The following is a 13,055-nucleotide window of genomic DNA, read 5'->3' as shown; positions in this document are numbered from 1 at the left end:
GTAGAGAGGAATAGTAGGAATAAAACATTGAAATGCTTGCAATTTTTAGAATGAAAATTTAGTACACGAATGTACTAAAATTTTGAATGTAGAAAGTTGCATTTAATATATGAAATATATTGAAAAATCATTTCAAAAAGGTGTGATTATGTAGGAATCACACTTAAAAATCGAATATGAGTAGCTCTTACAACGTGTACTAAAAATCAGTTTAAAAAAAAATCAAAGACAATACTGCGATATTTTTTTCTCCCAATAAATTCAAGATAAATATTTTATTTTTTAAAATTATTTTCCTAAATTTTAGCAGTAAAATTTGTAAATAATTTCTTTTTTAATAAATAATTAATAATTTTATTATTAAAATGTATTTTATTCTCTCTTGGACTCTTTTGTACTCTTGCATGAATTCGTTTAGTAATTTTCTATGGATAAATGGAAAGCATATAGCAGGGCCAAGAAGAAGACTCAGAGATTCACCAGCTGACAATTTCATGACAGTGTCAATTTTTGTGTACGTTCTGCGATTCCTACAAGACGAGTATCTGGTATCTCTGTCCATTCTCACTTCTCTGAGATAAATAACTGACCAAGAAAGCGATATCACTCGCTCTTTTGAACTGGAATCTCCAAAGATAAGAAAATAATGAGCGAGGGAACAGAACCAGGGCCAAAAAAGTGCCGAACTTGCTTGGAGGAGTCTCCTGAAGTGGAGTCTCTCTACCAGATAACAGAAATTTCCAGGAAAATTGCAGATTTGGCGACGTTTCTTAAGGAACTGACTGATCTTGAGGTAATTAATCCCTGAAAAATCATGAAACCCTGCTCCGGAAAAATAAATTCCTGATCTCCCTCTTCCAGTGCGATGAAAATGACGGATTGCCGGCTTTTATCTGCCTGGAGTGTGTCAAAGAAATATCCCGAGCTGTAACGTTCAAGGAGAAGTGCATAAATTCCGACAATGTCCTGCGAGGAAGGAATGTCGCGAAAAACACAGAGAATCCTTCTGAATACCAAGTAGAACCTGAGAAAAAGCCTCGGGAATCCAAGAGAAAGAAAGGTACCACAAAGACAAGGAAGAAGGGAACAAAATCTCAATCAGGACCTCCCTTTAAATGCGACATTTGCTGCAAAATCCTCAGCAATTCGGGTTCCTATCGCTATCACATGCGTCTCCATTCTGATGAGACTCCCTACCTCTGCAGTCAATGCGGGGAAAAATTTAAGACCAGAAATGCCTACGATGGCCACATGATGACCCACAATTCCAACAATCCTCACACTTGCAACATCTGCGGGAAGTCCTACAGACAGGCAGCATCCCTGAGGTGCCATGTCCTCAATCACACCGGAGAAAAGCCATTCCTGTGTGTCCTTTGCGGAAAAGGAATGACCCAGAAAAGTGGCTACAAGAAACACATGCTAACGCATACGGGAGATAAGCCCCATACTTGCGATGTTTGCCATAAATCCTTCAGATACTCAAGCAACCTACACGTCCACCGAAGATCTCACAGCGACAAGAAGCCTTACGTTTGTGGGGTAAGTTGGATATTCCAGAAAAATCTAACAAAATATATCTTTAGGAATTATTAGTTTATGGGGGGTCACTGAAGATCAAAAGTCGATATCTCTCACCGTTTGGCCTCTGTTATATGCAATCGGGTTGCAAAATTAATTTTTGACTAAATTAGTTAAGAAAAATGGTGCTATCCAAGTGAAAAATGAAAAGGAAAAATTTTTCTCCTGAATAGTTTTTTTTAGTACATGACTTTAGTACATGTGCTTGTGCATTATCGACTTTTCTCTTTTTTTGGTTCATGTCATAACTGTTAGGTGGTTTTAAAACACGATGAAAACTAAAGAAAATAGTCGAGACGGGAACCATCACAAATTTGATAATGCAGAAGCAAAAGAGAATCAGCCATGTACTAAAAAAAAAGTTCAGTGCAAAGATTTCTACTTTTCCCTTTTCATTGCTATTCCGAAAGGAAAATTTTTCTCCTGAATAGTTTTTTTAGTACATGACTTTAGTACATGTGCTTCTGCATTATCGACTTTTCTCTTTTTTTTTTTTGGTTCATGTCATAACTGTTAGGTGGTTTTAAAACACGGTGAAAACTGAGGAAAATTGTCGAGACAGGAATTAATACAGTCGATAATGAAGAAGCAAAAGAGAACGAGCCATGTACTAAAAAAAATGTTCAAGACAACGATTTCTCCTTTTCCTCTTCTGAATTAGTTTTTCCTTTCCTGTAGGGAAATTCTGTAACAGTATGACAATGTCATAAGACAAATTTAAAAACTTTAATGTGATAAATACGAAAAAATATCAAAACCAAGATTTATGTCAGTTATTAGAAGCTTCATAGTGATCCTTTGCAATCATCATTCGATGCTCATCGGGCTTTAATGATATCCTGTTCCTGAATTTACCACAATAATTTGTCATTTGACATTGTTATATCATTACAGAATTCCCCTACTGAATAGTTTTTTTTTTAGTACATGATTGCTCTCATGCTTCTGCTTTATCGACTTTTCTTTGTGTTGGTTTGGTGATTTGGAACTCAACGAGGACTGAGGAAAACAGCTGTGACACGAACCACGAACCAACCCGAGAAAAGTCGACAAAGCAGAAGCACTTACAAGTCTGTACTAAAAAAAATTGTTTATTGTCATGTACTAAAAATTCCTTTATTATACACCTCAAATCCAAATCTTGAAAAAAAACTAAAATGGCGTTTGAAATATTTTTTTTAATCAGGATCTCTTGAGACGATTGCAATATTTGTGACACCTATAAATTCCCTTGAAATGCTAATGAACTGATATACGCAAAATCTATCTAAACTGAACTAATTACAAACTAATAAATTTTAAAAAAATATTCCAATTGCTTTTTAAAGTCATTATGTTAAGATTTAAATGTTAATTGCCTAATTACATTTTGCTGTGGAGTTTTTTTTTTTAAGAAGTTGCTGAGTGCAAGCGTCATAATTTCCTAATCTCAGTCTGACTTAATATTCATTGATTCATAGTAAAATAAAAAGCAAGAATTGCAGACGACTTAGGGAATTAGTATAAGTTATTAACCCTCATGCGCTCTTGGAACCTTAAAAAAAACTATAAATAATCCTTCAAATATTTTGGTTTAAAAAACATAAAAAATACAAAATTAATTAAATAATTAAAAAAAATACAAAAGATTCTCAGAAAAAAATCGCTTATAAGATTATTGTAAAATCTTGTTACTCAGCATAGCAAAATAACAAGATGTTTGGTTATTCCTGTCGCCATGGGGATTCTTGTTAAATCTTGTAAAAGTATTGTCAAAATCTTGTTTTTTTTTAACCAAAAAAAAAAAAACAACAACGCCAATTTTTCGGTTGAGAACAGTCTTTAAAGTTTCTGTTTGAACAAAAAGCATACCGGCGCATAGTTCCTATATCAGAAGCGTGCAAGAACCGTTGAAACCGAATAATCGTCAAATGAAACATATACAGTAGAGTCTCGTTATAGTCCTTATTTGGTTTCAGATTTGACACTTGGGTCGCACTATAGTCCATGTCATTTTTTTAAAATGATCAACGACTTTTAGTATTGAAATTGCTCGACGGCTTCCACTTTCTTTGCGATTGTGGTACTTGTCCTCGCTCTCTTCATTATGGATCACAATTATCACAACTACTTAGTAAAGTTTGCCAAAAATATTAAAATAATTATGCTTGTTGCGTACAAAAAACATAACCTAACATAAAATCAGTGCTTTGAAATCAACGGTCGATAAATTGTGGACTATAGAGCGATGGCCTATAGCGAGACTCTACTGTATGTTAAAATACACGATAAAATAATATACCCCTACAGTAGAGTTTCTCAAATTTGAACATTTAGGGGGTATAGATGACATTTCTCACTCCTCAAATTTGAACGATATATTTAAAAACGTAACAGAATTCATGTGAAATGCACTTTCCATCAATTAAGATAAACAACTTTAGAGAATATATCAATGTAATTTATTGTGAAATAAATGGAATTTGTTGCGGAAATTAATATAATACGATAATATTGAGGAAATACCAGAGAAAAATGCCACTCTACGCAAAACTTTCTTGACAAAACCTCAAATTTTACATTTTGAACTCAACTGTCGTTCAAATTTGAGGAACTCGACTGTATTTTTTTTTCGCCCAAAAAAGTTCCTGGCCAGAGATACATGGCGCCAAAGATGGCGTCTCGCGCTTCATTCGTCAATTTAGATTTTTAGCAAATATTTCAAAATGCTCTATCTCGCGAACGGGTTGAGATTTCTTCTTATTCTTTTATTTATTTGAAAGATAATTTTATACTCTTTAAAACGACATATTCGTTTTCATATTATCTGCTGAAATTTTTTTGTAACGGTCTTTTGAATTTTTTTAAAAAAATTTAAAAATTATTTTTTCTCAAAAACTCCATTCTCAAAATTTTTAATTTTTTTACTGTTGATCAGTAACATTGAGTACTATATTCCCTGAAAAGGCGAGCTTCTATTTTTGCGCTTATTTTTTTAAAAAAATATTCAAAATTTCATAACATTTTCAAAAAAGAAAAAATACCAGTTAAACTCAAAATTTTGAGTTCAACTTTTCAGGGAATACAGTACTCCACAATACTTATAAACAGTTAAAAAATCAAAAATTTTCGAAATCGCGTTATTGAAAAAATTTTTTTTTGATTTTTCAAATGAAAATATATTTTATATAAGTTTTTGACTACTTACTGTTAATTATAAATAATTACAGTACTCTCGCAAATTCGGCTCTTTTAAGATCGGGCTACTTTTTAATTCGGGCAGCGGTTACATTTGAAAAACGTTTGTTGTCATTTTTCAAGTTTGATTATGATTATCAAATGAATCAAATATGCTCAAATTTGTCATGGTTTGTCTTAGTTTTGATGTGCTTTTGCATTATTGAGGGATTTTCATGCAATTTACGTTATATGAGTGTGTAAACTCAATATCTATATGCACATGAATAAAAAATCGTTGCATTTCAAAAAGTTTGTCGCCCGAATTTCTGTCTAATTCGGCTGACATTTCGGTCCCATATGCCCGAATTTGAGAGAGTCTACTGTAATAAAGATAATTTTGCCCATTTTACTTCATTGCTTAAAATCAGGGAAAGTGTCTCGGATTAATACAAAATGGAGTCTTGTACGAGATAATTGGTTTTGCTCATGGCTAAATTTCCGATTAACCAGACAATTGAAAAACGAAATAGACAGTAACCAGTGACTAATTGTGATTGCTTACATTCCAGAATTTGACCTCTGGTTTTAAAAAAAAAATGTGCTGGGAAGACCTACGGTTGATAATGATTAGAGTACATTAAAATCAGTTTTTCACAAAGCCTTCTCTCGACTAAAGCTGTAAGTCTGTCTAGGGCATATTTTCTGATCAATTTTACATTTTTACTGATTAAAATAATTAATTTGCAATTTTATTTTTGAAATTCACCGGAAATAAGCAAAAATTTTAGCTTTTTTGGCTAAAAAAATATTAGAATATTAAATAATACGAGTCATTTAGCGTTAAAGGGTTAAGCGGGACAACTTACCCGTTTCAGGGTTAAAGAAAGTTCCCATTTAGAGTAATTGGTAGCGAACTAATAAAGTGCGATAATTAAATTCTTACACCTGAAAAATCTTAATAAAACCTCTGTCACGAAGGGGCATTTCAGTTTAGCAAAATTTATGTTCTTAATTCGATTTTGTTGATTTTTTTTTGACAGAATTTGTGTTCTGTTTTCTGCCACTTGTATTTCTCCCAATTAATCTTATGCAAATAAATTTGCAGAAGCTTAAAACCAATAGAAAACAAATTTGTTGATAACACGGAGTTGATGAATATCTGTTCTGGGTGAATTCTAAAAGTTCTCTCTGAATACAGTTCCCATGAGCATAATCCAGCGAAAAATTCATGAAAGGTATTTCATTTGGATAATTTTAGTATAGTCCTTGACCTAGATTTATTCACAGAATAGCTGCTAAGGTGAATTAATTTATAATTAATCTCACATGTCTCATCCAGACTCTGGATTCCAGAGAGAGAGAGAATGGATGACTTGTGCATTGGTTAATTCGCGTTGTTGTGCGATTTTCTTCAAGGGAGTAATCACAAAGAATTTCAAAGTAGTTCTGTGTTTTTTCTCTTATCGCAGGAATGTTCCAAGCGATTTCACACTAAAGAACAACTAAAGCGACATGTTCTTATTCATACCGGATCAAAGCCCTATTCCTGTGAGTACTGCAGCAAAAGTTTCAATCGCCGGAGCACGCTGAAAGTCCACAGATTCCTGCACACCGGAGAGAGAAAGTACAAATGCAGCCAGTGCCCAAAGAGTTACATCCAGCAACACTGTCTAATCAGCCACATGACCAGTCATGCTAAGACTCCTGGGCAGGGGACCAGTGAAAGTCAGTCGAGTGTTTAAGAAGTTCGTTTTTTATTTCGTGAAGTATTCGAATGATAAATTTTTCTCTAAAATATATTGGATTTTTTTCTTGTGTGAGAATTCACTTCCTTATCCGAATAGCGCCTACATTTCAAGAAGAGTGATATAGCTAGGTTCTAGGGGATTCTACGTGGGTAATAGAAAAGGCTCTGATATTCAAATGCTTTTGAGGCATTTCAGGTTTGCAAGGGATTTAATTTAGTTTGAGTTTATTGGCCAGGGAACAGGTAAGTCCCGTTCCATCGGGCTCAACATTGAGTGACTTGACAACTCCATCCTCAACCACCATTGAGTACCGCTTGGACCGAAATCCGCCCAGCGGAGGTAGATCTACGCCCAAATCAACGGCCTTTGTAAATGCACCGTTCGGATCAGCCAACATTCGAACCTTTCCCCCAGCTGACTGATCCTTCCCCCAAGCTGACATCACAAAAGGATCATTGACGGAGACACAGACAATCTCACTCACTCCCTGTGCCTTCAACTCCTCAGCCTTCTCCACATAGCCCGGCAAATGAGTCTTGGAGCAGCCCGGAGTAAAAGCTCCAGGAACAGCAAACAGAATCACCTTCTTGTTGCGACACAAATCACCAGTATTGACCTTATTGGCTGGTGAATCCTCAAACAAATCAGCACTCGGCAACTTGTCACCTTCCTACTCTCCCACGGTGTCCATTGTTCCAGCAAAAAGGGGGAAAGAGCCCGCGGTTAGTTGAATTATTTAACAGTTAAGCAAACACAATTGAAGGTAATTCTCTGGACATTAAAATTTCATTCCCCACCCCTCCCCAAATCAATATTGACGCGGCAGATTCCCATGAGATTTCATGCCAGAGGTCATCTCTCTTCCCAAATCTCCCAGCATCATCCAAAATCCAAATCTTCCAGAGATAAATCCCTCCCATTTTTGAATCGTCACGACCTCACGAGCCCCAACACCAATTCCCAATCGCGCGTTTCTTCTCTATCTTATCAGTGCCAATGTATTATTCTTTTATTGCCAATTAGTTATGTAACGACACTGTAGTATTGGCCCCCTCCAGGAACACTAAATGGGTTTACAGAAGGAATTTTTACCTTAATCTGGACCATTTTGGACGTCGAGAATGCTCTCCAAGTGCTCACAGCGATCCGTCTCGTGACAAATAAACTTTGCGAATGCATCGGTTCTCAAGCTTTTTTCTCTCCCCAAATCGATGCCTACTCTTTTAGCTCACTTCGGTCTCCCCAAACCGGCTCCCACTGTCAACCTTCGCTGGACTTCGGGAGCATTCTCTGCTGAGAATTTACTACACGGATTCTTTGAGTAGAATATTACAAGAACAAGAGACGCATAATACGGTCTTCAGACCTAAGGTTTAGCCCGTTTTTAGACGTATGGTTTAAGTGGAAATCGTGGCTTAAGCTGTCTACACACTAGGCAAATTTTATTGCAATAATAACATTTCAAATTGACATTGAAATAAAATTTCAATATTGAAGCGAATATTGAAACCAATATTTCAATATTTGCCTACATACTAGAGAAATTGACTTCAATATTAAAACCTCAATATTACAATTTATTAAAATATTACTCTAGTCAGAGATTCAGTTCCTTTCAATCATCGAAAACATCTCTTGGAATTAGCATGTTTATGAACATGAAAACATCTCAGAATATCATCATAGACAGCACCAGAGATTCTGCTGTATGTCCTGCTCAATTCTTCTGACTAACTATGGTATTTTGGGTGTTCTCGACAAAATGCACAAGAAAATCCCCAGAAGATATGTGATTGCCTGGAGGAATCAGCAGGAATCTTCTGACCAACTTGGGTATTTAGGGTGTTGTTAACAAAATACAAAAAAAAATCCCAGAAGATCTGTGATTTCTGGAGGAACCAGGAGAAATCATCTAACCAACTTTGGTATCTTGGATGTGCTTGACAAAATACAAAAGAAAATCGAACAAAATCTGTGATTTCCTGGTGGAACCTGGAGAAATCTTCTGACCAACTTATGTATCTTGTGTGTTCTTAATAAAATACAACAAAATATCCCAGAAGATCTGTGATTTCCTGGAGGAATCAGGAGAAATCTTCTGACCACCTTGGGTATCTTGGGTGTACTTAACAAAATACAAAAGAAAACCCCAGAAGATCTACAGTAGACTCTCACTCAATCGGCTCTTTTTCAATCGGGCGACAAATTTTGTTGACAATTTTCACTTTTAATTATGAAACTAATTCGCTCAAATTCGCTGTAGTTCTTCCTATTTTATCGTGATTCTTTATAATCGAGCGCTATTTGTGGAATTTACAAAGGTTTTGACGCTCAATTCTATCGCTAAACCGGATGACATTTTGCCTCATATTCCCGATTGAGAGAGAGTCCACTGTATGATTTCCTGGAGAAATCAACTGAAATCTTCTGACTGAGTTGAATATTTTAGGTATACAGTAGAGCCTCGCTATAGGCCATATTTGGTTCCAGATTGTACACTTGGGTCGCACTATAGTCCATGCCACTTTTTAAAATTAATCAACGACATTTAGTATTGAAATTGCTCGACGGCTTTCCACTTTCTTTGCGATTGTGGTACTTTTCCTCGCTCTTAACATTATGGATCACAATTATCACAACTACTCAATAAAGTTTGCCAAAAATATTAAAATAATTATGACAACATTTCATGTCGCGTACTAAAAAACATAACCTAACTTAAAATCAGTGTTTTGAAATCAACGGACGATAAATTGTGGTCTATAGAGCGGTGACCTATAGCGGGACTCTACTGTACTTAAAAAAATTAAATATATATATTTTAAGCATTTGTGAGATCATTATATTTGGTGGCGACCAAAATCCTGAAAATTAAATCCTTCGTAGCCAAAATCCCGAAGTCAAAATCCTGAAAAAGACAAAATCCGAAAAATTGTTTTCTCGTATCAGTTCTAATGTGGGGAAAATAACCTACAATGATTTTTGGCAAAGCTTGTTATAAGTTTCAGTGTCCTACACAATATAAAGACAAAAAAAAAACAATCGGTGGCATCCAAAATCCCTGAAAGTTAAAATATCGAATGCTCAAAATCTTGATAAGGACGAAATTATTCGGAGGATGTGTTGAATAATTTCCTAAAACACAGAAAATTTCCCTTTGCATCCATAGCAAGCACGGGTGAAATCATGGGAGTAGCTACGACACTTTTAAGAATTCGGGGTTTTGGCTTTCGGAATTTCGGCGTTCAGGATTTTGTCTTTTCGGGAATTTGACCTATCTATTTAGGATTTTGACTCATTCGGGATGTTGGCTATCAGTGATTTTGAGTTATTCGGGATATTAACCGATCGGGAATTTTGGTACTTCGACTTATTCGGGATTTTGGGTTTTGGGGATTCCGACCCATTTGGGAGCTTGGCTTATTCTAAATTTTGATTTTTTTTTTTGATTTTGGATTTTCTGGATTTTGACCCACTCGAAACTTTCGCTTATTCTGGATTTTGGCTTATTTGAGATTTTGGCCCAGTGAGATTTTGGCTTTAGGGATCATGGTTATTCCGGATTTTGGCTTTCGGAATTTTGGCTTTCAAGATTTTGACTTTCAGGATTTTGACGATTGGGATTTTATCGCTCGGATTTTTGGCTTTCAGAAATTAGGCTTTCTAGATATTTTTCCCATTTGGATTTTTTTCATTCGGAGTTGTGCCTTTTCGAGATTTTGACTTTCGGGATCTTGATGTTCGGGATTTTAGCTTTCGGAATTTTTGACTCATTCGGGATTTTGGCCCAAATGGAATTTTGGGCTGTCGGCATTTCGACCCATTCGGAACTTTGGCTTATTCGGGATTTTGGCTTTTTTTTGGAATTTTGATCCACTAGGGATTTTAGCCCATTCGGGATTTTGGCCCCTTCGGAATTTTGGCTTTTCAGGATTTAGATTTGTTCGGGAATTTGGCTTATTCAGAATTTTAGCCCATTCGTGTTTTTGTTTTTTGAGATTTTAGTGTTTGGGATTTAAACGTTCGAGATTTTGGATTTTTGGGATTTCGACATTCAGGACTTTACGGTTCATTTTGGTTTTCAGATTTTGACCCATTCGGGATTTTGGCTTTCAGGATTTCGCCTTTTCGGCATTTTCAACCCATTCTGATATTTCCCTATTCGGGATTTCGATGCATTCGGGACTTTACTTATTCAAGATTTTTGGCTTTGTGAGAATTTTGAGCTATCCGGGATTTGAGCTTTTTCGGGATTTTGACCGGAACTTCAAGTGAACATGTTATTGAAAATTTTTCTTACCAAATGTGGTAACAGCCTCATGAAAACTTTATCTTAAAAAATCTGTTTTATTGCTATATCGAGAAAGGAGAATCTATAGACTTTTCTCCCTCGAAAATTTCTACTTTTATTAGGATGTCACGCTGTTTCTCCGTCTGCCCGTCTGTTACCATATTTACAGGTGAAACGGTTAGAGATAGAGACTTAGAACCTACTCGATTTTTCTAGATAAAATGTTCAAAATGCTCTAGAGATCTTATTTCTCGACCGATTTAGACAAGTTTGGGTTCGTTGGAAAGGTCTTGGAATCCCTGACAAGCCTTCTTCAAAAATTAATATGAATTTAACAACTGATTTTTTTTTATTATTTCTGAAAAATAATAGTGCAGACTTGTTGGTAATTTCAAGGCCTTTCAAATAAATCCAATCCTGGCAAAATCCAATGAGAAATTCTCATTATATAAGGATTTTAAGATTTAAACTTGAAAAATGTTGGAGAGAAGAAATCGAGGTCATTGACATTTTCAAGGTGCGAGAAGAATTTAGCTTTGCAGGGGAATTTAAAGATTTTCATTTTTATTTGTTTATTTCATTCTTATTCAACCTTAAAATTAATTAAAATACTAACAAATGCATTATCTTGGATGAAAATGAGTTTTCTTTCGCCTGGAGGGGATCAATTGCTCACAGATAATTCCCCTTCCAGAGTTTTCCAATCGAGGTTCCCGCAGAAGAGATACTCTCTCAAACTCTGTACTCTTCTGCATAAATCTGCAATCCGACGTACGGAGCTGTCGTGATGGGCAGGAGAGTGGCTGTTTGCTTCTCTTCGGGCGACATGTCCCCGGCTTTGAGCCACGGGAAGCCCTCCAGTTGCTTGTTCCCGGCCAAGGAGACAAAAGCCGATTGCGTTGTGTGCAAGACAATCTTGAAATTCGTGTCTCCCTGCAGAGGTTTCAGACCCTTCAGTCTTCCCTCGAGCACAGCAATGGACCTCTTGATGTTCTCCTCAAATTCAATGAGATACTTGTCATCGGATCCAATCTCGTGGAGATCTTCAATGTCAAAGATGTAATTTTCGAGAATGTTGTCATTTTGGTAGAGGATCATTTCGACTTTGTGGAGCTTCTTGATTCTCTTGAGAGTCCTCACGGTCTCCAGGATACTCTTGAGGTAATCATTGAGAGGTGGGTAGATGGATTTGTAGACAAATGTGCTGAAGGATCGGCGCTTCCTGAATATCGCACTCGGATAGACTTGACGTCCGTAGAGGATGTAGTTCATGTAGACTTCCAGGACCTCAACAATTAGATCATCATCTGGGAAATTTAAATTCTTAGAAATCTGAGAAGATTTGCTAGAAAAGGTCACTCACTTTCCATTTTGTTGCTGGAATTCTCTTTTTATAAAATTCAGGAGCTTCGGTGATGTTTTGTTTACACAATTTTTCATGAATGAAAAACGCGCGGACCGAAGCAAGGAACCCGGCTTAACATAAATGACTGGGTAATATTTGGTATTATTATAGGCATTAATAAATAAAAGATAAAACATAAAATTTAGAAAACTGTTTTTAACTCTTTCGCGTCCATAGGGTAATGTCATGACTCGGGGAAAAAAGTTTTTTTTGGGTATTTACATTAATTGAAATCTATCTGTTCGTGCACGACATCATAATAGAAGGATGTAAGATTCTTGGCTCATTTTCTCAAGACTCCAGTTAGATTTCAATTAATGTAAATAGCCAAAAAGAAACTTTTTTCCCCGGGTCATATATGACCCTATGGACGCGAAAGAGTTAAGAGACTGAGGTTGATGGTTGCCAATACGGGACCTTGGGATATTAAAAAACCTTGGATCCGGAAATCGCGGAACCTAGAAATCTCGGGATATTGCATAGTTTTTGATATCGGGATTTCGAAAACCGGGATCCTAAAATTCCGGATTTTCGGCATCCGGAAATCTCGAAATTCGAGATTAGTTAAGTATTTTAATCACGGAATCCTGAGTTTTGAAAAATTCTGAGATTTTGCAAACCCCTTTGAGGTGGACATGAACTCTGAACTGACTGCCAGGAGCTATTCCTATAATTGTATATACTTAACAAAGTTAGGGGTACACGTGACGAATTTTCGACCAATATTTGCATTCAAAATTAGGATTTAGGAGGCATTAGGTGAAAATAATATAAGGAAATTGAATAAATAAAACGTAAATGCGATAAACGGTGAGCAAAAAAACTGTACGAAAAATTGTAGCAAAAAAAACCCTATAGTTTTTTTTCTCAC

At 35.9% G+C, this 13,055-nt stretch overlaps 4 protein-coding genes across 5 annotated transcripts in view; 1 reads left to right on the top strand and 3 right to left on the bottom strand.

Moving 5' to 3' along the window:
- Positions 1 to 13,055, bottom strand: part of LOC129799078 (multiple coagulation factor deficiency protein 2 homolog) — a 60,522-nt gene that overhangs the window by 21,127 nt on the left and 26,340 nt on the right. The gene's annotated exons all lie outside the window — the stretch shown is intronic.
- LOC129799075 (gastrula zinc finger protein xLCGF3.1-like) lies at positions 490 to 6,537 on the top strand. The gene is made up of 3 exons (XM_055842694.1): positions 490 to 793; positions 862 to 1,542; positions 6,210 to 6,537. Exons 1-3 carry the CDS (start codon positions 647 to 649, stop codon positions 6,480 to 6,482), a joined length of 1,101 nt encoding a protein of 366 aa, XP_055698669.1. The 5' UTR covers positions 490 to 646; the 3' UTR covers positions 6,483 to 6,537.
- On the bottom strand, positions 6,476 to 7,755 carry LOC129799080 (peroxiredoxin-5, mitochondrial). The gene is made up of 2 exons (XM_055842704.1): positions 7,581 to 7,755; positions 6,476 to 7,158 (listed from the first exon to the last, which is right to left on the bottom strand). Exons 1-2 carry the CDS (start codon positions 7,665 to 7,667, stop codon positions 6,697 to 6,699), a joined length of 549 nt encoding a protein of 182 aa, XP_055698679.1. The 5' UTR covers positions 7,668 to 7,755; the 3' UTR covers positions 6,476 to 6,696.
- Positions 11,341 to 12,255, bottom strand: LOC129799079 (DNA polymerase zeta subunit 2). Its single transcript, XM_055842703.1, has 2 exons — positions 12,143 to 12,255; positions 11,341 to 12,086 (listed from the first exon to the last, which is right to left on the bottom strand). Exons 1-2 carry the CDS (start codon positions 12,147 to 12,149, stop codon positions 11,512 to 11,514), a joined length of 582 nt encoding a protein of 193 aa, XP_055698678.1. The 5' UTR covers positions 12,150 to 12,255; the 3' UTR covers positions 11,341 to 11,511.

Source organism: Phlebotomus papatasi, chromosome 1 (genome assembly GCF_024763615.1).
Source record: "Phlebotomus papatasi isolate M1 chromosome 1, Ppap_2.1, whole genome shotgun sequence".
NCBI classification, from domain to species: Eukaryota; Metazoa; Arthropoda; class Insecta; order Diptera; family Psychodidae; genus Phlebotomus; species Phlebotomus papatasi.
This window is presented reverse-complemented; position numbering and strand designations above follow the sequence as displayed.